The 27,221-nt window shown below is 33.9% G+C and overlaps 1 protein-coding gene across 5 annotated transcripts in view; it reads left to right on the forward strand.

Annotated features, from left to right (window-relative positions):
• The first annotated feature begins 7 nt into the window (after positions 1-7).
• The window catches only part of LOC123007216 (transcription factor collier), a 53,512-nt gene continuing 26,298 nt past the window's right edge, over positions 8-27,221 (forward strand). For all 5 annotated transcript variants that reach the window (XM_044402373.1, XM_044402372.1, XM_044402374.1 and 2 more), the window contains exons 1-6: positions 8-229; positions 9,091-9,244; positions 11,370-11,433; positions 13,788-13,843; positions 18,651-18,724; positions 20,651-20,719. In XM_044402373.1, coding sequence (XP_044258308.1) covers positions 96-229; positions 9,091-9,244; positions 11,370-11,433; positions 13,788-13,843; positions 18,651-18,724; positions 20,651-20,719 — 551 coding nt within the window. In that variant the 5' untranslated portion in view covers positions 8-95. The remainder of the gene's footprint in view (positions 230-9,090; positions 9,245-11,369; positions 11,434-13,787; positions 13,844-18,650; positions 18,725-20,650; positions 20,720-27,221) is intronic.

Genomic DNA, 27,221 nt, shown 5'->3' on the forward strand with positions numbered 1-27,221 from the left:
CGTTGCCGGCGCCCGATTTGGACCCGGTGACCGCAGCCTGGGGCCGGAAGCTCTACCCCGGAACGGGCGCGCCCAGAGTCGCCGCTCCGGGACTCATGTTCGGCTTGCACCACCACCAGGATGCCACGGGCCTGCACCACCACCACCAGCCGCGCGGGCCCAGTCTCAAGGAAGAGCCGCTCTCCACGACTCGTTCCTGGATGCAGCCTACTGTACCGGATCAAACCGGGTAGGAAATTTTTCAAATTTTAAGCTAATTTACTAGTATTTTCCACTTTGTGGAGAGAAATTATGCTTAGAGAGATTATGTATAATAAATAACACGATGCGGTCTTTTAAAGGAACCCCTATACACATGTCAAAATGAGAACGCGGTTTGACGTTTTCACAACAAGTTCACGTGCTTGAATTATTTCAACTAGATAAACACTTTAAACAATAGATATGTAATACATTTGCTAAAATACAAATAAACTAAAATTTTGTAGTAAAAGTTACACTTTGTGTCTTTCGGTTCAAAAACCGGAACGATATTTTGCTGTTAAGTATTGTTTTGGAGAATGAAATTCATGTGAGAGAAATAAAAACATGCACACCTATTAGTGTAAACTTTTATTATTCATTGGTAGGAGTATGTAACAAAAATTGTTTTATTTTAACTGCTGTTTTAACACAAAGCTTTATGTTTACCTACTTCGTTGTGAAAAGTAATTTTAAATCTAAAACAGAGTTTGGAGTGTTTACCTAAACTTGGCCCATTTGGTTGATAAACTTTCGCCTATATATTTATTTTTTGTATACGCTCCCGAAAACAGCTGTTTTAGGGACTCATTTGAGTCTCTAAAATGGGGATTTTCCGGACTCAATAAAATAGTACGCAAAACAGTTATTTTAGGTACTCAGTCTCAAAAAACAGTTTTTGCGGACTAAAAAATAAAATTGGTTACTACCTATGGTAACGAAATTTTTTTAATTAATAAGTGGGGTGAATTCGTGTTTTGGGAGCTTTAACAAAAAAATCTTGCACCACGTACGCAAAAGGTTTTATTTAGGTGACTCCTTTCATTAAAGACTCGGTTCCTACGTCGCCTCGTCATTAATTACGATTCGTCCCCTAAAACCCTATTTTGCTTTAGTACGCAAAGTGATATATAAGTAGCTATTTTTTTAATTGTGTACACATTTTTATTTACACCTACTATAGTCTACAATAAAAATAAGCTTAAATTTTTATTTTTAATATTAAAGAGTAAATACAATGTTTTGTTTATTGAAAGGACTGTCAATACACTATATAAAGATAATCTTTCAATTAGAACAAGAAATAAGGAGAAACCTCCAATTAAAATGTTTTTTGTACTTTCATTTAAACCACTAAAATTTGATATCTTTTTAATAAGAAATAATGTAAAAACAGGCGTTTTATTAGTATAGTACATACAACTATCATACCTCAGAACTTCTATTATCACACAGAAACATTGCAACTGCATTTTCTTTAGGTGAAATAAATCACAAAAAATTGTATTCTGTGTAAAAAAAATCTGTACTTATTATAATTGGACACTTATTGACAAATTTAGAGCCAAAATACTTTGTTATTTCACATAAAAAAATTGAAAGTAATACAATTGCAAAAAAAAATTAGAGGTAAGGTAGGTATATCGTTTGCACAGTCCTATACATTGCTACAACTACGAGTAAAGTTTATCGCAGTTTATTGTTTCTAAAAAATAATAAATATATAAGTACAATTAAGTCATAGCAAAATTCTTACGTTTTTTAAACAGTAACATGTAATATGTTCTGATAAATGTCGGATTTGTATAAAAAATAGAAATAATTTTTTGAAGGTCAGAAAGATAAACCTAGTTTATTCATAAAATATAAAAATTTTCAATTGCGATTTTTAAGAAATTTAGATTGTTAACAAAATTTTAACAATCTTTTCAATTAATAGATACAGTCACGTGCAATATATTTATTTCTTCGTGAATGTCGTTTTTTTGGCAAACTTATTTTTGTATAATTTGAAATTAGTGGCACAACTGTCAGCAATAACAGAAATCACAAAGAGTATAATGCAAAATTTCTAACATTAAAGAACAATTATTTAGTGACATTGACGACCAAAATCATCATATATCTAAGTACATTATTTATTAAAAATTTAAATATAAGTACATATTATCTCAATTATTAACGTTTTAGGCTATTGACTATAACAAAAATGAAATAAAATATTGTTAAATTAAAACATTAAAAAGACCATAATTTATAATGAATTTAAAAATACACTGGATGGTTTATCTACAAAATCTAATTTTAAAATCAGTCAAAAAAATATAATAAGTCTATAGATAAAAATTAAAAAAAAGCGTTTTGATCACTTCATTTTTTTATTTTACACTAACTCATTTAATTAATGACAAAAAGCATTATATTAAACATTGTCATTAGCATCTTACTAAATCTTTGTCATATTCCGATTGTTTATTGAATGTTTCTCCTACTCACTCTTCTTTTACTATAATTCTACTTCTATAATAATTATTTAATACAATAAAACTTTGTTGTTATAAATTGCAATACCTATTTAGGCACTGGCATATTTAGGCATCAAACTTATGAAATTCATGTTAAAATAATACTTATATGACTGACATAATACATACGTTAGGTATAGTTTCTTCTATAAATTTTATATAAGTACCTATGTACCTCACGCATTTTATTATAGGTCCGTTTTCATGATGCATAAATAAAAAAGTTATAAACCTCGTTATAAACATTAAGTCCTCCTCAAAAATAGTATTTTTAATTTCATAATATTTATAAATATAATAGGCAAAATTTACATTTTGTTTGCTTATGACTAATCGAAAAAGTCTCATTTTATTTTACTACTTAATTTTGGGTCTTCTACTTTCTTTATCCACCGTTAAAAAATAACTTCTTTAATGCTCATTTGGTATTAATAAACTCAGATCAGCAGATACAATGTTAAACAACATTAGTAAAAAATATCTGAATCAAGTTTTGCTGAAAAGTAAATGGTGTTTTCCTGAATATAAATCCGGAGAAAATTTTGAAGTCGAATTGTGAACAAGGCGACAATTTTAACCAAACATTAACTGTTGCATTTATTAACATAACAATTATTGTTGAATCCCCCTATATATCGTATAAATAGGCAGTTTTATGTGTGTGAGGAGGGTGGCAGACATAAATCAGTAGAGATATTTCGTTGCAGGCGACAGTATTTCAATATAATCACCCGTCTATTGGCGGCCGTTACTGGCCCAGCTTCGTTATATACCGCACTCAATTGACCGCGTGAAATAAATGAGCGAAAAACTGACATAAACACCACCATTATCTGATTTGCGAATCCTATAAATACTGCCGTTTCTAACTTACACGTTTACCACCTATAATTGCCTCGTTTATTTGGTAACATTATCGACAAATATTTTTTAAATCGGTAATTTTAAAACTTATTTGAAGTCATTATTATTATTTGATTTATCAAATTTGCAACAGATGCTCTAAAAATGTTGCTTTCATATTTTTTTTAAATTGTGTTTTTATGTTGGTAAAAAATGTATAATATTTTCACCGATGAACCGAAATGATAGGCTTTATTAATTTAATTTATATAATACATGGAAACAATTTCAGCGTTTTCCAGAGTAGATAATTCATGGCGTTATTTTGACACTACAGCTTTGAAGTAAAGTACGTATAAAACAGCTTTTAAATTTAATTTCATTTAGGTTGTTAGCCGTAATAGCAGTCCGCATTTTTTTTTTTGTTAAAAAAATCTATGAATTGTTTCGCTTGTGAGTCTTTTGAAAAATCAATGGGGCAATCAGAAAGTTTTTCGGTAATCAGTTTTTGCGTTTGAAAATTAATAGGAACAAACGAACAAACCAGGCATTTACCACCTTCATTAACAACAAGGTATAAATTATCGCGTCCGTATAATTCACCGAGCTCGAGGGCATATTTCAGTTCTGCGTCCTGCGAACCAAAACCGGCGTCGTTCCCGCCGCAAATGGCCCTGATTGCCATTGATCCCAGTTCGTGTATGTGTGGTCGACTTTCCGCATAAAACATACCAGCATTTAGGAATTTTTAATAGAACCGACGTCCGACGCAATTGTCTGATTGACGGTAGTGGGTGGACGTCGAGGATATAGCGGATTGATTATATTTAATTCGAGTGATTCATTAATGTACATTTGTAACGCTTTTAAACATTCAATAATTACTTGATTTCATGAGATAAGTTCATACAATTACCTGAGTACATCATCGACTTGCCAGACAGTTGACAATTAATATTATTTGAAGGAGTGCCACGCTATAACTAATTTCGTAATGGCAACGCTGCGATGTTTTACTGAAAAACAGGGAATTCTTCGACGACCCACATCAGGACCCCGCGCATATTAAACCATTAGCACATTCCATGCTAATTTCCTACCGGTGACCATGCAATTTACTCATAAAAGTATTTTAATAACTGAAAAACTTCGTTGTTTCACTGAAATTAAATTATTTTTTCTACGCTTGCAATTTGGTCAACGCCGTAACCACAACTGCGTAAAAATAATGGTTTAAATGTATAATAATAATACCTAATACAAACAGGATGCTAATTAAGGACATTACCATCATAATTAAGAGAGGTAATTTGATAAAATGACGCGATGTTGAGGTGCTGCGAGACATATATATTGGTATTACGACTAATAGAGGAAAGCTCAAATTTAATTAAATTGACTTAAATGCAATCTGTTGTGTACAATATACCTAAGAGTATCTTGTCACTCTACATAACTTTTTTCTAGTATACAGTATATTCCCGGATTGGGTTTACAAGAGGAATTTTTTTTTATCTTTTATTTTACGCCAAAACTGCAAAGGAAAAACATTTTTTGCTTCACCTGAAATGAGCAAATCTGTTATTAAAACTTTATTAATCTGATTCACTGAAAAAAAAAACTTAATTTTTCTCTGCTTTTGTCCTATCACATTGGCGGTTTTCTTTATTTGACAACTATATGTCACTTTGAGAATTAATTTATTAATTAAATAATTATAGTTCTGCTAAAAATGAGTTTATTTTTTATCTTAAAACTGTTTCTTTGAGTTGCTATTTATTAAAATTATGTTTTTCTCAAACATTTCTGTTATTTAACTTGCAAAAACTTATTTTTCAAAGTGACATCATTGTCAAAATAATTAAACCGCCAATGTGATGGGATTTAAAAAACAGAGAAAAATTCTGAGTCTAAAATCAAGAGAAAAATAAACTTTTCTTTCTACTGAGTTAGAATAATGAAGTTTCAATTAAAGATTTGCTCGTTACAGGTAAAGCAAAAAATGTTTTTCCTTTGCAGTTTCAGCGTGAAATCAAAGACAAATTTTTCTTTCCTCTTGTAAACTCTAATCTGGAGACATACTGTATATGGAATAGTTGGTTGTAGATTTGACAATACATCACAGACTGCCGTTTAATACAAAAACCAAACTTTTGTAACTTATTTTACTTAAAAAAACCTAACTGCGGTTATGCAGATAGAAAAGTCACAAGATATAGACGTACTTAGCAGTTAACAAAACATAATTTTTACCCTTATTGCAATAAAAACTGCACTATTAAATTTTTAATACACTACTTACTTAGATAATTTAGATATTTTTATATTAACTTTAATAAAATTAAGTGACAACCAAAAAAATACTTTTTCTATAGAGATAACAAAAAACTATATTTATTATACAGTATAGTTTAATTAAACTAAAGTATCTCCAAATATCCCTCCAATATTTTTATTACCATTGACATTTGTCTTGCTTTTCCGACTACTTCAATTCACTTATTTAATAGGTTGACTTAGAATAGAAATAATTCAAGAATTAACTAGACTACGAAGGTATTATTGCTGATGTGGACAAAATAATAAAGTCTCGTTAATTAACTTGCTGCATAAAATCTATGCAGCTTTCTAAACAGTTATTGTGTCACTGAAATTATAAACGTTTCCAGTACTTAAGTTATTAGTTACTTTTTGTAGAAGTAAAAATAGTTTTAGTCTCTTGTGGACACACCGATTAATAAATAATAAAACTAATTGTACTTTAGAATGTCTTGACGTTAAGTTGTACCGCAGCTATAACGTATGTGCTCACTGAGGAAAATTTAATTAACCATAATAATCTGAGGTCAATAATGTTTCAATTACTTCGCATTTCTGGACATTGTGGAAATATACGTTTATTTGTGTTTGTTTTTGCTTCTGCGGTTGTGTGAAACTCGACGTCTAGACAAGCAAAGGGCCAGTTTTTACGCCTAAACTTTGACCATTAAAATTTACTTTAGTGTTGGAATTATTTGAACAGTTATAGTTAAATCGAGGTTTCAACAACGGCGGCGGCGTGCGGTGTTTGAGCAAAAGCAGCTCATCGCGCAATCTGTCTGAACTGTTGGAGAGATTGATGGTTTGCAAAGCACCAAGCTTGACGTTGATGACAAGATCCAATTAATAATATCGCAAATGAGTGTTAATCTACTGTGTCGAATAAGCGTGTAAAGGCAAAAGCGGCGGATCCAACAAAGAGAAAACAAACTGCACAGTGGCGTTTCATTCCTCCTACACCTATTCTGTCACGTTCGGGTTCGTCGATAATGTAATCTATAGCTCGTATTGCCTGCACCTGTGTCGCCCCCTCCCCACTTGTATTACTTGCCACTCCATTTATTTATTCGACAAAATGCAGTGCCGATACCCAATACATTTCAAATATATATAACGTTCAAGAGGAGCTTTTACAGCTTAATAAAACAACACTTGTATATGTGCAGGCGAATAGACGCCGCCGACGCCGCTTCACGACGCAAGGTGAACGCTTTAATCCCAAATTTTATTTGCATCCTATCGGGAGCCACCATTGTAATATTCAATTTGGCCAAAAAGTTATGATCGTGTCGAAACTACTCGCTCGTACCACATTTTACATAATGTGCCACTCCGATATGGCCAATAATACAAAACAACAATAACTTGGAAAATTGCCGCCACAAAGGGGCCAGAGTGCTTTATTTCAAAACTTGGCCAGTTATAGCACCGAACTTTCTTTTTCTATCTACAACCACGACTATTTTATCGTCATACTCGACACTACTAGAAGCATGAAGTGGAAGAAATATCTTAATTTCCTAATAGCAAGCGCCATTTAATATCTTTTGTTTTTAAACATCCATGAGATAATCGTAGGTATTGACAAGAAATTCATAATCGAGACAACATTTATAGAACCTTCAAATTTTTTTCCATATTATTAGTGATAAAAACTGGTAGTTATTTGAAACTTTCTAAAAAAAGTTTTTTTTTTAATGATTACAAATCTTTTAATAACTTTGGAGTTAAAGTTGGAAATTACCAAGTCAAAAAATTTTGGTGAAAAAATTGGTAGCAGCTTGTCTCCATTGTCACAAATTTTGCTTGCTCTTTATTTTTGTCCCTAGAAATTTTGTTAAAAAATTATGGTTATGTGTTCAAATTGAGATGTGGTCAAAATTTTGACTTTTATGTCTTGTGTGCCCGTTTGCTCTTTGAAAACGCTATAATTGAATACCTGAGGACAGACATCGTTACCTAAGGTCTAAAGACAGAATTCAGTGCTAATAATTTTGATAGAAGCACACCGCAAGTAAGTACAGTGTTGTGGACAAAAATGAGGATCTTGGCACAAAAACTTTGAAGAAAAAGGATGTATATACAGAAAAAATTATTTAGCAAAAGATACAAGCAAGGATTATGAAGATCGCCAATAATTTTTGTGAAATTTATTGAAATGAGCTCAAAGTTGATGCATTTTATAAATTCTTCTTCAGCTTTAGTTTCAAAATTGTTACTTTTACAACTCGTTCCTCAAAAACGATGCACAAGACACTGTTCTTTTCGAGGTTCTTCCTCATTCATGTTTATATTGTATTCTTGTTAATTTCTTGCTGAAAATTAAGGATGTTTAGCAAACCTGCAGTACAAATGCGTCGACATTTTAACGGGCCCTTTTTCAAACTTCCTGTTTGCAAACTATTCCTTTCCAAATTTCTAAAAACTGTTACCAGTACCGAATTTGTTTCTTTTTTGGTGTTTCATCTCTAAATTTCCTTAGACAATTTTTTGTGTTGACGTTTAATGACATTGTTTTCAAATTAATTCAAAAAACCGGAACTGCAACTTCTTTTAATAAAATTACCATGAATGAATTTACTAGTGGTGCCAACGTTAAGACTGTTTGGCATTTCCATTTAAAAAAAGAACAGACTTTACTATAAGAGAAACCAAAGTATTGTTGCAATAATAAAAATAGTAATAGGTGACCAATTCAATCAGTATAGTGGTTTACTTATCGAGTCAATTAGGACCACGTAGGTGATTACATTAAATTTAAATTGCATTTCTGTTCTGTCTGCTAAGTTTAAGATATTAGTAAGTCGAGCTGTTTTGCTAAACTTTAAACGTCGTTGAGTCTTAATAAACTTGAAGCAAATCTTGTTTCGTGCAATTTGCAGAGATAAAATTATAATTCAATCTATGTATCAGGAGAAGCAAATCGACCACCTTACTTTATTTTATTAGTGCAGTTTGCAGGAAATTTTCAATTAGCAGTGAAATTCGGCAGTACGTTTAACTGTCTGTAAGATAAATTTATGAAACCGTGGTTGGGTGTAATGTTGGTCGTTCAAGGGATTATAGCAATTCCCTTTGGCCGGAGGCTAGTAACTGAAATACCTGACACGTCCTGAACATGTCGCGCTATCTTGTTAGGGTGAGCCAGGAGTGTAGTGCCTAAGCAATTATTGCCACCATATCCGGACAATAGAGTCCACATTGACCACTTTGATCGAACCCTTTTGCACAGATGGTGTTGTGACACTTCAAATAATAACGTTTAACCACGTTATCTTCTAATGGTAAATTAGATTAGGGTATGACATTGTATTTAGTATGTGCTAATAGAGGCTTTAAATGTCTGTTTCTAGTTCTAATTGATATTTTTACTTTTTTGTAGGATTGGCGTGGGGAGAGCACATTTCGAGAAACAACCTCCAAGCAACTTACGAAAGTCCAATTTCTTCCATTTCGTCATCGCTTTGTATGACCGGGCGGGACAACCCGTGGAAATCGAAAGGACGGCTTTCATCGGATTTATCGAGAAGGATCAGGTCAGTATAATGTCGACCTTTTAACAATATAATATTACAACGATCGATATCTCGCACAAAATTGGGTCTTGCAACAAAGACACTGCGTTTATTACCAAAATTATCATGCAAAAAAACTAAACAATAATAAAAATACTCCATCGTTGTTTTACATTTTGTCCGAGCAAAGCTTTGACTATTATTCAAAGGTAATTGTATGTAAAACAATTAATACTGATGTCACACAGTCATTGTTTGCTTTTGCTCAGTAAACGAATCTTGTGTCGGCCTCTGGTCTCCTCTTAATGAATTACCTAGACTGCAAGCAAAATAATTACAAGTCAGGGTTCGTAATGAAGCATTTCATGCTAATCACGCAAATTACTTTTGCAGTGCAATGCAAACATGCACAGCCGACGTATCAACCATGATTAAAAAGTTCAATGTTTGTTATCCTTGTTCTGTCAAGACACATGCCTCCTGATTGATGCGTCGAATGGAAAGACACAAAATCCATACTAGTTTAAACTGGCGGAATTGACTTTTCCGTTAAACCTTTACTTAATTTCGACTTTTCCAAACTAAAACTTGAACTAATTAAATAAGAATTTTAACTTTTATTAGCACCAAGAAATTTTGGATAAGTTGTACTCCTATTATTTTTAAACGAATTTTAATTAAAATAATATAATATAGAATATGTCAGAAGTAGGTCTATGTCGCTTAATTCACTTTGTGCATTCATGTTTTACAATTTAAAACGCTAAAAGAACAAGAATAAACATGCAAATAACAAATATAAAAAACTGATACACTTTTTCTTGACATAAACATATACAAATACATACTGGTATTTTATACAGAGTGATCTGACCTGTTGATTAAAATTGTAAATTTAAATTCAATGTGTCACTTTGACCAAATACCTACTGAAGTTTCTGTACACCTTCTAACTGGTTTTTTGAAACTTCTCGCATTATACCTGAGTCTGATGATTTGTTGTGGTGTAAAAAAAATTATTATTAGATTTATGGGGTGGATGGTTGAAACTTATCTTCTTGCCAAATAAATTAAATAATAAACCTCTAAGAGGTCATCTTCAGAAATCTCGGACACTATACAAGCAAAATAAGTCCAAAATTACTTTTTTACTTAATTTACCTAACAAGAAAGAAATACGTCTTCTTCTTTCGTTGATCTCCAAAATAGAGAAATAATTATTGTCGTCAAAAACATTTTGCTTGTATAGTGCCTGAGGTTTCTGAAGTTGACCCCTTAGAAGTCGACACTAAAGTCAATAAAATTTATTCATTTAACAAGAAGATGAGTTTCAATCATCCACCTTATCACTCTTCGCATTATACACACACATTTTGTATTTTTGATTTTAAATACATAAATAGTTTCAGTTTACAAATTACACATTTTAAGAATTATTTCTTTTTTTGCATCTATGTGCAGGTTTAGGGTATAGGAACACTAGAGCTAGTAACTGATCTGGAATAATAATTTGACAAGAATGAAAGTTTGAAGGTTGTTGTAAAACTTTGGCCACAATCGGCTCTCAGCTGAATGTAGACACTTTATTAGTAATGCAGAAGTTATCCGAGTAAATAAATCTTTGGTGGTATAGGGTGACATCCGCTTTACCACAGTGAGTAACAGAGTTTCTCTTGATAGCATAAAATTTGAAAATATGAAATTAGTACACCACCGTCGTGGAGATAATTGGTTTAGCTGTGTTAATTTGTACACAACACGAGCGGTTGTCGACGTTTTGTTGAGCCGTCAAAATGGACCCAAGAAGCGTTTTGCTGATTCTATGTTGCCATGGCAGCCGTTTAGTAAAGTGTACAACGGAGGGAAAGTGAGATGAATAAATACAGCGTGTTTTGGCTGGGTAGGAAGTTGTAGACGGGCGGCAAGAGACGGGGGTGTAATTGTGTTCGTGGCGATGCAGAAGATTAGGGCGCGAGTCGGGCAGAACATTTATCATGAAACCCAAACCAGAGCTGAGCGCCGGTCACAACAGAAACCATTATCGCAACGCGCCGGCAACGGCTTCCGAACTCCAATTCTCCACTCTAGATTTATTAAGATATATATAAACGATCGACTAAATTGCTAATATACCTCTTTGTTCCAGGAGGCCGACGGCCAGAAAACGAACAATGGAATCCAGTATAGGCTGCAGTTGCTCTACGCTAACGGTAAGTCAACTTCCTTTATTACCAACGTTACAAAGCTGCAACTGATCATTTGAGTAACTGATTTTTTTTGTAAAAGCTCATAACCCAGTGTTAAAATTCAGTATTATAAAAAAATAAGAAACCCAGAATGAATATTGTGGTGAGAAGTGAAAGATTTGATGTCGGTAGCTATTGATTTTATACAAATAAGAAGTAGGTAGAGAATTTTTAGATGATTTTGGTTCTAATCAAAACTTATTTGAAAAAAAATGTTTTTGTTACCACTCCAATTCTATATGGTTTATTGCAAAAAATTGTGTCACATTTTTCACCACAAATAACAAGGTTTGTGCTTCGTTCTCTTTGCTGTTGATGAAAGCTTTGAAGCCAAGTTAAGATGTTGGATTTTATGAAAACAAGTCGTAATTGTAAAAAACCCAAATTGCTATGATATTACTGCAATAATGTGAGTTTTTAAGTCTGAAGATAATTATGTAATTTTGCAAGGAGTAATAAAACCGCGTTATGGATAGAATAACGGCAGTTTGAAGCATTTCTATTAGAAAGTTTGGTGTTTGGCATTAGGTGGTTATGACTTTACATTATTATTGCCAACATTCGCACCGTCTTGCGTCGGTCCATCTCGTGAATCATTAAAATGATAATGCCAAAGTTTACGGCACGTCAAACAATTTCGATACAGTTCTAAGCAGTCCGTGATAAGAAGGATGTCCTAGTCGGCGATAGCGAGTTTGAACAAAGACTAGGGCGGCGGTAAAGCCTTAGGGTTCGCCATCTTTTCAGTCCTGGGAGAGCATTTGTGGAGTTATTTTATTACAAATAAGGAGAGGAAGAGTGCTCCTCGGGGATGATGCTGAGTGAGGTGTGCTGTGGCAAATGAGATATAGCGCCGGTTCACTACATGTTACGTCTTCCTTCTTGTATATTTCACGGAAATCTCTTAAGCTACGTGCAATGCATTTACTACCTCTGCCCTCGATCCATCATAAATTATTACTGCTGTATTAACAAATTGTCAAATATTTACGTTCCTTTAACTTGAGAATCCCCTTTACCTACACAATTTCGTCACCGTTAAAACCTTTCTTTCGTTCTACACAAAATCGAGTCTAATAGACAAAGAGTGGATCAATACAAAGACACATGCACAAACTCTAATAAAATATAAATCGTTTCAAACAAACGTACAAAATCTTAAAGACTTGTAGTGCAAAAAAATAATGCCGCCTAGAGACTGTAATGTAATTTTTATATGCTCTCAACCTATTCCAAGTATGTTATTTATTTGCAAGAGTATTCTTTGTCATTGAGAAAAAAATGGGAAGCACGTGTCGCGATGTAGGTAATTAGGATTCTAATTAGAAATTGTAATTTGAAGCGAAAATACTTTGGTACATTCCATTTGGAAAGGCAAATTGCCTGTTTTGGTCGATCTGATTGACTAGTTCGATTAATTACCCATCTAATTAAAAGCAGCGTCTACTAAGCCGATTGTAATTCTTTCGGCGTTCTCGTCGGCAACCAGTTCCTTATATGTAATGCGCCTTACTGCGCTAAAGTGTAAATAGTGTTTTTCTCCCCGAATGTAAAAGGCAGTTGAACAAGCCAACGAATCCGCAATAGATGTAATTGACAATTGATAAACCATCCACTAAACTAATTAATTAATTAATTGCATTTACAAGCACTCTGAGAGAATGTGATCAGTTTCTCATTATTGCACGAAAAGGCCACGTTCTCTTTCCATCAAATAGAATCCTTTGATTTATCTGCGCTATTAGCGAACGTTATAAATCTTTCAGCGAGTGTTTGCTTTGGTCTTTTGCGGATTGACGGATTTCCCGCCCGGATAGACCACCGCTACCAAGGGTTGCCTCCGTCGAGATAAGCAAACGCTGGTCGTTGAGGAATTTGCGGTACAAGACTTGCACTAGCCTGTGGCTTCGTCTTATACTTCGGACTTTAGGGCCTTTGAGACCGACAACTTGCCGGAATTTGTTACAAACCTTAGTCATAATTAGTTTACAACCCTTCCAGATCGACCGCCCTGTAATAACTAATTATCTTAACAAATTTGCTTGGGCCAATTAGTCTTCAAACTAGCAATTTTATGCTTCGCCTGTTCCCGGACAAACACATGTTCTAATGGCGATACACAAATTAAATAGATCTCTGGGCGATGACGCCACTTAGTGGTATTCACTCACAAATTATTGCTCTAAAACCGTATTTCTCAAAAAATCCATTTTTTATTTCGATCAATAAACTTCTATTTCGCCGAAGCTTAAGCATTTACTCTGTGCAAGTAAAGTGTTAATTACTAGCGATTTATCAGTGGCATCTTCTTGTTTCAGGTGTGCGGCAAGAGCAGGATATCTACGTGAGACTCATCGACTCCGTCACCAAACAAGTGAGTAAAAACTTTGCTTCCTCGGTGTTAAAACTTACTTTAACGTCTGCAACAACTGCACTCGCTTTCCGTCTGGTTGCAAAAAACAAGCGTTCGTCCTTCTTACCGTAAACACTTGCAGTGTTAAACGACAAAGCAGAGCGTAATGAAATTAAGGCTGAAAAGGTCGGACAAACGAGGTCTAAATGAAATTAGCAGCCAATGTGTTGTTCTACCACTTTGAACTGGCTAGAGGGTAAGATGAACCGGTGTATCAGCAAAACATTCCCAGTTTCGAATTCGCACGGCGTAATAATTAAATGAATTATGCAGGAAGAAACAAACTGGAGGAGGATCTTTCGTCACACTCCGATATGTCTCTCTCGTTGTAGATTCGACGAGCGCGAAATTAAATTTTACCTCAAACCATCTTGAAGTTAGATGATTGACTAAAATTAAATTTAAGAACTTAAACGCGTTAAGCTTTCCCCTTTTCACTCCATCAACTTGACTTGTGTAAAAATTGTTCTACGAGATTTTATTAGAAGATTTTTTTAAAACTTCAGTTTGACGTTAGATTGCTTTAGACGGAAATTTCTACAACAGTGAGGAGCTTCAGAAATTAGTTAATATGCCACAAGAAAGACGCCAATTTTAAGCCAATCACGTGGTACACGATGGGGCAACAATTAAAAGCGTTTTGTTAATTTATACAGAAAAGCGATTTCTTTGGTGCTTAAAGATTAATATTCAATGAAATAATTATTTTTACTTGCTGTACCGGTTTTATTAAAATATTTTTTTTATTTATTATTAAAGATAAACTTTGCAGTAGACCAAAGTATGCAGAGTAGAAAAAATTTTAATGTTTATTACCAAGAAGAAAGAAACTTCTTCAGAACAAGGGGAAAAAATGACTATGGCACGGTAACTCAGCATCTGAACGACACGAGAGGTAAAACCATAACTGCTTTTGCTAACCAGTTATGGTTAGTTTCAAATACTGAGTTACCGTGCCATAGCCCTTTTCTCCCTTTGTGTTGAAGATGTTTCCTACAAGAGCGGGCAAAATGTCGATCTTTCCTTATAAATTAATAGGTACATTTATTTTTTCTAAAATATTGTATTTATAAACGGTTCACTTTACAATCACAAAATATTGATAATCTATTTACTGGGAATTTTTTTTGAAACTTTCTACTAGAATATGAAAAAAAGTATGTACACCTAATTAAAAAACAAAATAAAAAACAGCAAGTAGTTTCTTTCTGTTTTGCTCGTTTGTGTTTGATTAGTGGCCTCCCTTTCACGAAAGCTCCTCTTTATGAATATGCATTGTGTAAGTTTTAAATCGTGTGGGTTGGGGGCGTTTCGACGCTAATCTCTTGTCGGTGATGATATCGGACAGGCGCGATCAGGTCCACGTGTCGGCCACGCGACTTCGAAGCCCCCATTGCGGATAACACAGGAAATACTGAACTCTCATTACTTCCTTATCGAAAGTCGTTTAGCCGATCTATAAACACATGAGCCGTCCACTTAACTTGCAAATCTTGAATTATCGTTCACATATGCAAAAACTTTTAATCTAACTAAGTAATTTTAAGGGGGTGAAAATGCAGATTGAATCTCTATCACTAACCACTCAGGTAAATGGTTCGTCTTATCCTCAACATGCCAAGTTTAACAACGACTCATTAGTTGATTGCTTGCACCCTCCTTGTAATTAAATTGAGGCAGAATAGAAAAAGTTCGGTGAGATTAAGTTGGGTGTGATTTAAAATGTTTTGAGTAGAATATGGGCCGTTCTAACCGTATTGTAGTTTGCGTATAAATATTAACGATAGTGTGGAATAGAGAGGAATTACCTACGTAAATTCTAGATTAATCCAGGCACCTGCTTCTACCTTGTCCTAAATTAGTCCTGCCGTAATAAATCCTTGATAATTGGCTACATTGCCACTACATAAACCATAAGCTTCAGATTTCTATTAGAATTTATAAATCTTATTTATTAGATTTGGCCAGGTTTTGTTCTCCGCGGCAACTTTAGCTTCGCTGCTGAAATATTTGCTATCAAATAAAGACAAAATACAAGATTCTGTTGATGTATAGCTATTTCAAATTTTTCAGTAGTCAAAAACCGAGTGAATGTTATTAGTAAGTCGGTCGTTAACGTCGGTTTTAAATTAATTGCCGTCAAAGTTTCAGAAATATGCACTTGTGGCATCGTTAAAATTACATTAAAACGCCAGGTTTGATATCGAAGTTATCCAGCGAGAGCAAACCGCGTGGTAATGGAGCCCTAGAGATGAAGCTCTTCCGATTGACGCGATCCATTACCGTAATTTTTAACATGGTTTATCAATTTCTACATTTCAATTCAATTTCCTGTCAACGTGTTTCGGTGAAGATTTCATAATCGTGAACAACCCGTCTATCTATCACAGTGTTAATAATTTAATATAAAATGGAAAAATATCCGGCAACGAAACTTCACCATATAAATTTTATGAGGCACTCTATTTGGACCGACACACACATACAAAAAATACTAATGCGTTATTAAAATGCATTTGTATGAACATCGATATATACTTTTGAATTTCGGTGTTAATCCAAATGCGTACAGGACAGCTCGCGATCTCCTATTAAAATTTTATCGCACATTACACGATTACCGACTGAACCGGCACTATGTTAATCTCGTTTATTATAAATTCAGGCGCATGTAAATTTTATTGTACGGATATCATGTACTACAACAGCGAATAAAATATTTTTATGGAGCGACGTTATTGTAATGGCGCGCTTATTTAATAACGACAATTTATTTTATCAAATTAACTGACTGATTACCACACCTACGCTCTTAATTACCTGCGCGCATTTATCAAAACTAAATTGTTTTTTACATACCGAAACACGCCAAAAATGCATTACGCTCAAAATTATTCAATTTCGAAACAGATCAATGCAATTAAATGTCAACGTCATTATTCAATTCAAAATAACATTAATTAGCCTTAAAGAACCATGAAACCTAATTTTACTAATTGACAACACTTAAAATATTTTATGGGGATTGAGAACAGCGTTTGAACTAAAAGACATTTTATGTAGAGATTCTTCCTCCTTTGTGTATTCTTCAATTACTTATTTTCCTTTGTTTGAGATCATTTGGGAGTTGTTTACTTTCCATGCCATGTGTGTCACTTAATCAGTTGCTAAAACGCATTTACAATCTCCGAAAGGCCATAAATAATACACTAAAAATAATGTAGATTTACTCAAAATTTACGAAAAAACGGACGTGGTGAAATTCAAGACGCATTTTTTACATTTCTTACTATAAATATGGACATTGTTTTGTGATGTATCAGTTTTAATTGCTTAGCTGGCGGTAGAAATAATTTTCAGTGTATCTATTATTGAATTAAATTTAAACAGACCTTATCAATGAATTACGAGTGTGGTTTATAATTGTAAGAGTTAAAGTCGCGTGTGGCACCCTTTTATATTGTATTCAGTAATTCCCCAGGGAGCATTGATATACTTTTATGAATATGCAAGTAAAACAATTAATTATAATATAAGAGATAACGTACATGTCCACATTTGCTCCTCCGATAAGAAAGGTAATTCCCTCGGGAATATTTAAACAAGTCTTTAGGGTCTTTGCGTAAAACTCTCCAGAGATATGCGACTCTTCAAGATAGTCCCGGGAGTATGAGACATATCATACTCATAGGAATTAAAATAATATTTATAAAGTTTCCACTGGTACTTTTCTTTTATGGGTCCGCATACGACGAGGACACTCTGAGAAACTTCTATATACACGAACCATTAAATAAAATTTATTTGATAAGTGATGCATGTACCACTAACAACAGGATTTAGAAAGAAAATCGTGTAAAAAGTATATATTTCTTATAATCAGTTCTCGTGTAAGTAATGTAACAAAGCCTATTTAATGTCATTTTTTCAAGATCAAATAGTCATTTAATGTTTAAGAAAAGAGTCAAAAACAGGTGTGTTATTTATGACGTGCTAACAATTAAAAAAAAATAATTTTTTGTGGCTAAGAAACCTGTGAGTTTGTTTTGGAAGAATTAGTGTTTCTTTATCCGGACACATGTTGCTCGATGTCCAGTAATCTTAGTTGAGCCTTGCACAAAGCAAAACCGAGGGTTGCGCGTTACATATTCAATTAAACAAAAATCTATCAACTGCTCTAACCTAAAGCACCTTAATCCTGGGCTGGGGAGGCAAAGCCTCGCGCAGATAGATGTGTGTTGCTATCACCCCGTCCTGCTGCAAGGGGCACGAAATAGCCGGATTACTCGGGTCTGGACGAGGGTAAGTCTGGTAATTATACTAGCTTCGAGGGTTATTCTATGCTCATTGATGACTAGCAATAGTACGTCACCGGTGTGGAGGGACTCGACTGCATAATCCGATCTTATCTCCTGTTGCCATTATAAAACAACTACCAAACTCACGCACAGGACCCTCATATGACTCTTATTATCCTATTTAAACCGGACAAACATTGCATGCAAAAAAATTATTTCACAAAACACTTTCATTTGCACAAATTTGAATTTAGTTACATGCGAGTTTTTTTTCACACCATGAAGTGTCATCGTATGGCACGCACCAATTTTAGGTGAAATTTGAAGGGTTAATTAGATTTTTTCAACCAAATGGAAAGCGAGATTTCCGACGGTCATAAAAGGTTTATGGCGACTTACCGATTGATAAACTGTGATTAGGTTTTATTGGATTAGGAGAGTAGTTGAATTTAATCTGTGTTTGTTTACAGGCCATAGTATACGAGGGACAAGACAAAAATCCCGAAATGTGTCGAGTGCTTTTGACACACGAAATAATGTGCAGGTGAGTGTTGTAGGAAAAGTCATATTTATCATCAAGCAATATTACGACCAAAAGTTATCATTTAAATAAATGATTCGTCATTCAAAAATTGGCAAAAATTGACAAAAAAAAATGAAAGCTTTATCAGTTTTACAGTGTTTTATTCATTTTCATACACATCTTGTCAAAAATATTTGTATTCAAGATAAAAAAAATAAACAGAAATTTACTTTCAATTTTTTTTAGTTTTAGCTCTTTTGAAATATACATACATAAAATGTATAAAGAATAAACAAACATAACATTAACTTTTTTTTAAATAAATTAGTAAGTTTGTAGGTATACATAATACATTTTTAGTTTTTATAACTACTGCACTTTTCTGTTTACTTCTCCTTTTGCAATAATAATAATGAATTACTTGATCTCAAACATATTGTACAAAAACTAACTAAATACGTTTATTTACATACACTAGAACTTAAAAGAATCGTTGTGTTACTGTCCAGCTTTATAATTACATATTAGTATTTCAAAGTTATCAATAATAATCAGAGCATGGATTAAAATAGGGAACAAAACTTAACAACAAACTACTAACTCACGTATTCAAGTATCGGTTAGAGGTTTTTGCTCCCTACTATAGTCAATTGCTACGTTTGAAACGGTTTAATGTTTCATCTGATTTTGTTGCAAAAAAATTGTTAAACACATTTTATTCACAATCATAAAGTAATAATCAAATTACCTTACATATGAAAAGTTTAAAAGTATAACATTACAACAATTGATATAAAATATGATAGTTCAGGTTGGAAAGTGATCACTTCTTTATTTATTTTCGGGTTGGGAAGTAGCCATTTCCCAGCTTATGGTTTTTTAAATTTTATGATGCATCTTCAGCAACTTCCCTGAGTTCAGAAGGAGTACATTCTATTTTACTATCACGATTAATATCGTGAAACAAGAAACAAACATGTGATGTTACTTTTAAGCATTTAACAAATATTATGTTATTTATTGTCTACTTAATAAAAACGTAAAATGTCAAAATTTGATAATTTTATTATTGGCTTTCTGTTTTTTTTTAAAGAATAATTGTAAATAAAATAATATACAAACTTTGGTGTTTGTTGCTTAAGGTGCTTCGCGCCTTGGTCATCAAATTTCGTCTTGTTAATGAAGCACCTCCCACCTCAATACATAATCTACTATTTTGTCTTTTATTTTTTGTATTATTTTATATTACAATTAAATCAAAAATTTGAACTGTGCAAATTGTTGAAAAAGGAAACTGTGATTCTAATCAAATTTTTCTTCTGTTTACGTTATTGTGTTAAATTGTCAGAGTAGTATACTCCTCAGGTAGATTATGCCAGATCACATACAGAATGTTTAAATAAAATAAAGTTGAAGATGTTGCAGCTGCATGTAGTGGGTGTATGAATATTGGATGCATTTGTATTTTTCTTTGTCAATATCTGAGGTGTCTCGAATATTGGAAGCTTTTGTATTGCGTGTTAGTATGTAAAATTCTGTTCTTCTGTAAAGAAGTTGACGTGGTTGGTTCGATGATGTAGTCACGAGAATCCCTAAATATCTTTCCCCTATAGTCTTGTATAATGCTGGCGGGTAGCGGGCGGGTGAGACGGGCCGATCCCTCGGGAGTCTGTCTTTTCCCTATTCCCTTGTCTTGCCATAACAAACATCGCTCTCATTCGCCAATCTCGGCACACACCATTGTGCATTTTCATCTTCCTTACATATTTGACGTTGAAGTCACATCAAAATATGTTAGCACTTCATCTGATGTAAACAATCTTCTTCAACAGTTTTACTGCAGATGACAAACGACTTTACCGAAATTTATATATTTAGAGAAATGTATCTCGAAACAAAACTTCCGCTCGAGCTTCCCGATTAATTCTCTCCGATTTTTTGTTTCAGTCGTTGCTGCGACAAGAAGAGTTGCGGGAACAGGAACGAAACACCTTCAGACCCTGTGATAATAGACAGGTAAGTTTTTTTTTATTGGCGTTGTTGTTGAAAGAGAAAAACTCGATCACGTCAAAAGTCCATCGCAATTTTCTCAGCCGGAATTGTACACTGCTGATAGGAAGGGGATAGCTACAAAATGGTGTCCCTAGGGAGACGAGATAGACAAGGGGAAGACGACATCTTGTGGGCAGACGGATATCGCGGTGTTGCAAATGGGCGAGTCAAGCTCCCTTAAGATCCTGCAATTCGTTGACTAGACCATAGCATGCGGTCATGCAATATTCCGGTCGACCAGGAACGACCTGTCACTTTCGTTATCACCAACAATTAGTCCAATTGCCTATTAACGAACATCTCCGCTAACGTACGGTCACTCTAATCGAATACGTTTTAAACTAACTACGTTTGCGGCATGTTTCATGATCGTAGAAGACATTGGCGGCGAGGTCTCAAAGGATTCTCTAAGCAATGCATTACAATACGTGAACGTCACACAACTGAACGTCATTTACGGAAAGACATTGCCGGAGAATTTGTTACTGTTTCCTAAACTTTAAACTATCGTTAACTTCCATAAAATCGGGAAAAAAATATTAAGTCTGTGATACCAAATTTAGCGCAAGTAAGCTCTTACAACATAATAAGACGTGCATGTTACCTTCAAATTTTATATGCAACAAAAGTGTATTACCATGAAAGTCTGATGTCTACAAATTTATAGGTCATGAATTTTGCATAATATAGTTCATAAACGATTCGACGTTATGTCATATAATATAAAGCAGATCAAATCAATCTACATTAGGTCTTATATAACGCCTAAAACACGAAAAAAATCAGAGCACAAAATTAAATTATAGTTTGTTTATTACCTCGTCAGTGGCTATACATAAAACTAAATTACCTAAATCAAAACCTTGATAGGCAATATTTTCTATTGATAAAAATATTGTCATGCCGATCTCAGGGCTGGATAACTAGACCCTTTAAGAAAATCAGTTGAAATAGGCCCAGCAAGCCCAATCTTTAATTCTGTTTTACTTCGTCGTGACAATGTATTGACACAAATATTCAAAAAATAAACATGAAAAGGCATGTTCAGCAAAATAAAATCTTCACTGAATACAGTATATGTCTCCGCATTGAGTTTACAAAAGAAAAAAAAATCTTTGATTTTACGCCAAAAGTGCAAAAGAAACACATTTTTTGCTTCACCTGAAACCAGCAAATCTGTAATTAAAATCATCTTCAATAATTGATATGTTTCTTTTATCAATTTAGACTGACGATGCCCGATTTTGCAAATAATATGTCTTAGCTTAGTAACGCTCAACCAAAATTTAAAAACAAAAACAAAAAGATTTCATATCATTTTTAAACAAAATGAATATATAGTAAAATATGTACCTATACAGGGTGCGCCAGAACTCGCGCCCCAGAGAAAATTTTCAAGTAAGGTAAGATACCAGGAACATGAAAAAAATGTTTAAAAAATTTTATCTGTCAAAAAATTTTGACATTTACTTTTTGACATTTGACATTTTTTTTATATCTATTTAATGATTCTGATGATCTTGTATATGTTTTTTTACAATTATTTAGTAAAGGGACAAAAATTTTGCCAATAAAAGCCACAAATAACATTGAACAAAGTTACAATTTAGGACACAGCTTCCTTGTTTCCTCTTTTAATAGCATATAGCAAAAAAACTTGGAAAATTATTTTTCCAACAGAAATAAATAGAGTCAAAGTGCAAACTTTAAACCCTCATAACTTCGAAATTTTTATAGATAAAATTTTTTTAACATTTTTTCCATGTTCCTGGTATCTTAACTTATATGGCATTTTTCTCTGGGGCGCGAGTTGTGGCGTGTATAGGTTGTCGTTTGAAAAAAAAGTATCTTACTTTTTTTAGAATAATTGTAACTAGTGCAGTCTTGACAAATATGTAATATAGCAAAAAATTTACATGTTTGTTTAATGTTAGTTAAAGTATTCTTGGACGCGACACTATTCTAAACACGCTGTAGGTATATTATCAACATTTTTAGGAAATGTAATTTTTCTCGAATTTTTGTCATCTCTTGTATAAGTCAACTTTTTCGGTTTTGTTTATCCATCGGCTTTTATTTCCCGTTTTGTGTCGTTTGAGGTTTTGGGGGTCGCCAACCTAAGACCACTTTCCAACCCAATGATTTCTGTCAATCTAACTAGCCGATTACGTCAGTCACCGAACGGGCTAATCGCAGCAGCAAAACAAGGCGAGCTTTGTCACCGGCCACAGATTAGACGAGAGAAAAAAGTTTGCACTGACTCCCACTGAGCAGGAACAAAATTGGCCCAACGGGATTGCGTTTGATGGTGACACCGCTCCATTGTCCCAAGCACTCGACTCCGGAATTAGCCTTCATTGTGTTACACGCATTAAATTGAATCAAAATTCAATATAAATACATACGTGGGGTGGATGAATTTCATACGAAATGAAATTTTCGCCAATTGCTTGACACAGTCTTGCGCATTGCACGACGAGAAATTAGAGACGAGATGGCTAGTCTCCATTACTGTGATGAGTTTGAATTAGACATTAGGAGCGAAGCGAGGGATGCATGCGAATACAAGTGACAGACGGGTGCACACATGTAACAAAACATATGCACGCGACCGAATTATGCCGCCACGTGCCCACCGCAGACCATTTTGCTTAACACAAATTGCCTCCGGTTATATGATATCGTGAGCGATCAATCCAGAAATTGCCATTATAAGATTTTAATTCGATTGGAACTGAATTGGAAACATAAAGTTGCAATCAGGAATTAAGAGATGCTCCAACCCACTTTCTTTCAAAAATCCTTGTACCTACCTAATAGGGTGGGTCAAAAAAACTCATTTTTTTTTATTTCGAAGTTGTAATAGCGCAGAAAAGTTGCGAATTATATATACAAAAAAAAAGAAATAAAAACATCAAAATCGGTTGACATCTTCCGGTCGCGATAGGCCCTAAAGTTTGACAAAATATGAAAAAAACCTATTGTTTTTTAATTTTTTTTAATTAGATGTTTTCGCAATGTAATAGTTTGTAACATCTTCAAATAGAGCTTAAAAACACTGTATTTTAATTTGGTTTAGATCAATTAATATCTGCCGGTCGCGCATAAGCCCCAAAAATTTGCCAAAATATTGAAGATTTCACATTTTTACGAGTTCTTTAATATACTTTTTTTTAACGTACTAGTTACAGTATTTTTATTCTTGGACATAAGAACATTGTGTTTTAGAAAACATCTAATTACAAATTTAAAAAAATAATAAGTTTTTTTTTTCATATTTTGTCAAACTTTAGGGCCTATGCGCGACCGGAAGACGTCAACCGATATTTTAATAATTTTTTTTTCTTTTTTTTGTCACTTACACGAGAGCTTTTTTTTTCGAAGTAAACTTGGCATTTTAATGAGAATTTTGTTTTCGTCCTACGGACTCGTACTTTTTTCAGAAGCAGTTTTTTTGTTACATTGCCTAAAGAAAACAAAACTCGAATTAAAAATGTCAAGTTTTCCTCGTAAAAAAAAGCTTGAGTGTAATTCGGTAAGACACTTTAATGAATACGTAAATCACTAAATTAACAATTAAGGTGTAAATTAGTTTACTTAAGTTAATGAAAAGTACTACTAGATTCAAACGCTTTGAAAAGTTAGGTTCCGTTTTGTCGCTGTAATAGTTACAGCAAACTTTTGTCGCTGTCATAGTGACCAAAACACCGCGGCTTATAGGATTTTTAGTGTATGAAAAAAATTGTCTATATAATACGCAACTTTTCCGCGCTATTACAACTTCGAAATAAAAAAAATGGGTTTTTTTGGCCCACCCTAGTACCTAATAAGTACATCAAAAACAAAAAATGACACAGTACTTTTAAAAATATTTATTCATTCGGGTTACAAAATATGTACCTATGTTTAGCACATAATTATATAAACTTTACTTGAATTTATTTTGTATTAAATAGCGTAATATCACAATTATATGTATATTATATTGTCGTATTTATTTTAGTGTAAAAATGGCGACAAATATTTATTTTGTTGACAGAGTTTATTATTTGCTTTCAAGTTCCAATAGGAAAAAAATTGGTGTAAATTTGGGATAGGCCTGTGCGATTATCCAATCATCTCGTCTCAATTGTAAATATCCGCTTATGTATCCGGAACGCAAGTATCTGATAAAACTGATTTCCGGTGAGTATCAGGATGCAAGTCTCGCCCAGACGCTTGAAAGCGAGTAATGGATCCGGGCAAGATGATGAATTCGATTGGAAGGCACATGGGGAAACTAACACGGGACAATTGTAACGCATCTTGCTCACAATAAGAGTGGTACCAAATAGGATCTGACAAAGTTTCCATCAAGATTTATTCTTCTTACTCAAAAAAATGAAACATGAGAATGTTTTTAAAACAGCCTATAGTGGTCGCTCAAACTGAATATATATTTCAAAAGTTGTCGACATGTCAACACAGTGATTTCACACTTGACTGTGTCCACATGTGCGGCAGTGTGAAGTGCATTCGGAAATGGCCATCTGAACGAGAGAAACGGCTACGAACGGCCGATTTACGTTCTCAAGTGGGTAACCATGACAACCGGACAAGGACCTTTAGAAATCCCAACAATATTTCCTGCAGGACGTTCTCGGATCTTTCCCTCGAAACGTGCCGGAAATACACGTATCATTCACGACACATGTACATATTACAAAAATTATTTCACTCCCTTTTATTTATATAAGCCCATTACCAAAATTTGCACTTGCTCATTCTGCACTTCGTCTAAAGAAAATATTCTACAATTCTATTAACACGGAAAGAACAAAATTTTTATTTTTTAAATAAACTTTTTTGACATCCTCAGATTTCATGTTTTTATTTTTCGATTTCAATGTTGGCTAAATGAAAGAAAAATTCTGAAGAAGGGGTGAAATCGCGATCTAAACACGCCTTTAGTTCGCTATTGGAAATATGTAGCAGGATCGATAGAGTCGCGGTCATCGCAGATATGATGGATGAGAATGCGCTTTGTTGAGAGAATGTTGATGTGAATGAGTTATTCAGCTCTTGATTGCACACAAATGTCACACCGTTGGCTTTCAGCCTGAATTATGTGGGTCCATTGTCATCGGCGATATGACACCGCACTTGTTATGACGAGTTTATATGCAGATATGCTGTCGAATGAAATTTGCAAATTATTACAAAAATTCCGACGTGCATTCGACCGTGTCCATTAATTCGAAAACTCGTCCAAATTGCACGCTTCCAAATAACTATTCAATTAATTAAAACGGTATTATCGTGCGACATTTTCAAAATACGGACAGTTCATCAAAAGTTTTTTTACACATCAAACGCGAACGAACTTTTAGTCAATTAGTGCATTTCCACTCTTTAACCAAAATAAAAAAAGAATATGGTTTAACAAACCAGCGCTATTGAATTTTATATTGTGCGGCGTTGTCCCCACTAAAACACTTTTTTCCACATGCATGCATGTTTTAAATGCTAAAAAAAAATTTAAAAAGTATTTTTAACTACCACCACATTTATAAAATTGGTATCGGTGTCAATGACAATAAAAAAACTGAACTAAATGTTACCTGACAAAGTTCTTTAAATGAATTCAAATTACAATCGTGCAACCAGTTTTTCAAAACAAATCTTAGTGAACCAAAGAAAGTAACATTTATGTGGTTTTTGCAAGTGCTTGAAAGCACTTGAGAACGTTGTTTTTTTTAAATATAATTCAAGATGTGAGATTATTGAAATCATTACGACGGCCTGGTGGTCATATTTTTTCTGAGAAAAGTGGTTGTTCAATGATTAATCCTTGTTATCGTGGAAGTATCGCCATGTTCCATAATTACTTTTCCATGTAATTAGTATCACTTTACATTATAGAACGTGTCTGGACACATGCAACATCGACCATCTGCACTTGAAAAACTATCCTCACGCAACAAACTACCAAATTTATTATTATTATTTACACAGTTAGATTCGTGCGACTGATGCATAAATTAGCACCAAATTAAAAATGGAACGAGTACATAGTAAACAAACATGACACGAAGCTGGCAGTATATATTCCAGTAATTATCCATATCGGCGTAATAAAACCATACCCGGGAGAAGAGACCGATTCCTGCGCCCTCTGCGTGTAAAGGACCAAGATAAGGACGCGGAATGAGTGTCTATTGTTTGTTTAAGAGGGCCGGAAATTTAGCGTCTATGAGCTTAAAGCACGCAATCTCCTTATTTTAATTCACACTGTTGAGACTGTGTACACAAATTTATTATAATAATCACACAAATCGAAGGGTCGAATGAGCTATAAAGGACCTAGTTTGAAATCCTTTGGGAAGGAGTGATTAGGACCCGAGAGTTGGCAACATGGATATTCCGGAAGAACCGGACTTACGTGCACGGCCACTTGGGACTTGCTTCTGTTTTGATGGAAGAGATT

The sequence above is a fragment of the Tribolium madens genome, unplaced genomic scaffold (assembly GCF_015345945.1).
Source record: "Tribolium madens isolate multiple individuals breed KSU strain unplaced genomic scaffold, Tmad_KSU_1.1 Scaffold_3;HRSCAF=73;Tcas5.2_LG2, whole genome shotgun sequence".
Lineage (NCBI taxonomy): Eukaryota > Metazoa > Arthropoda > Insecta > Coleoptera > Tenebrionidae > Tribolium > Tribolium madens.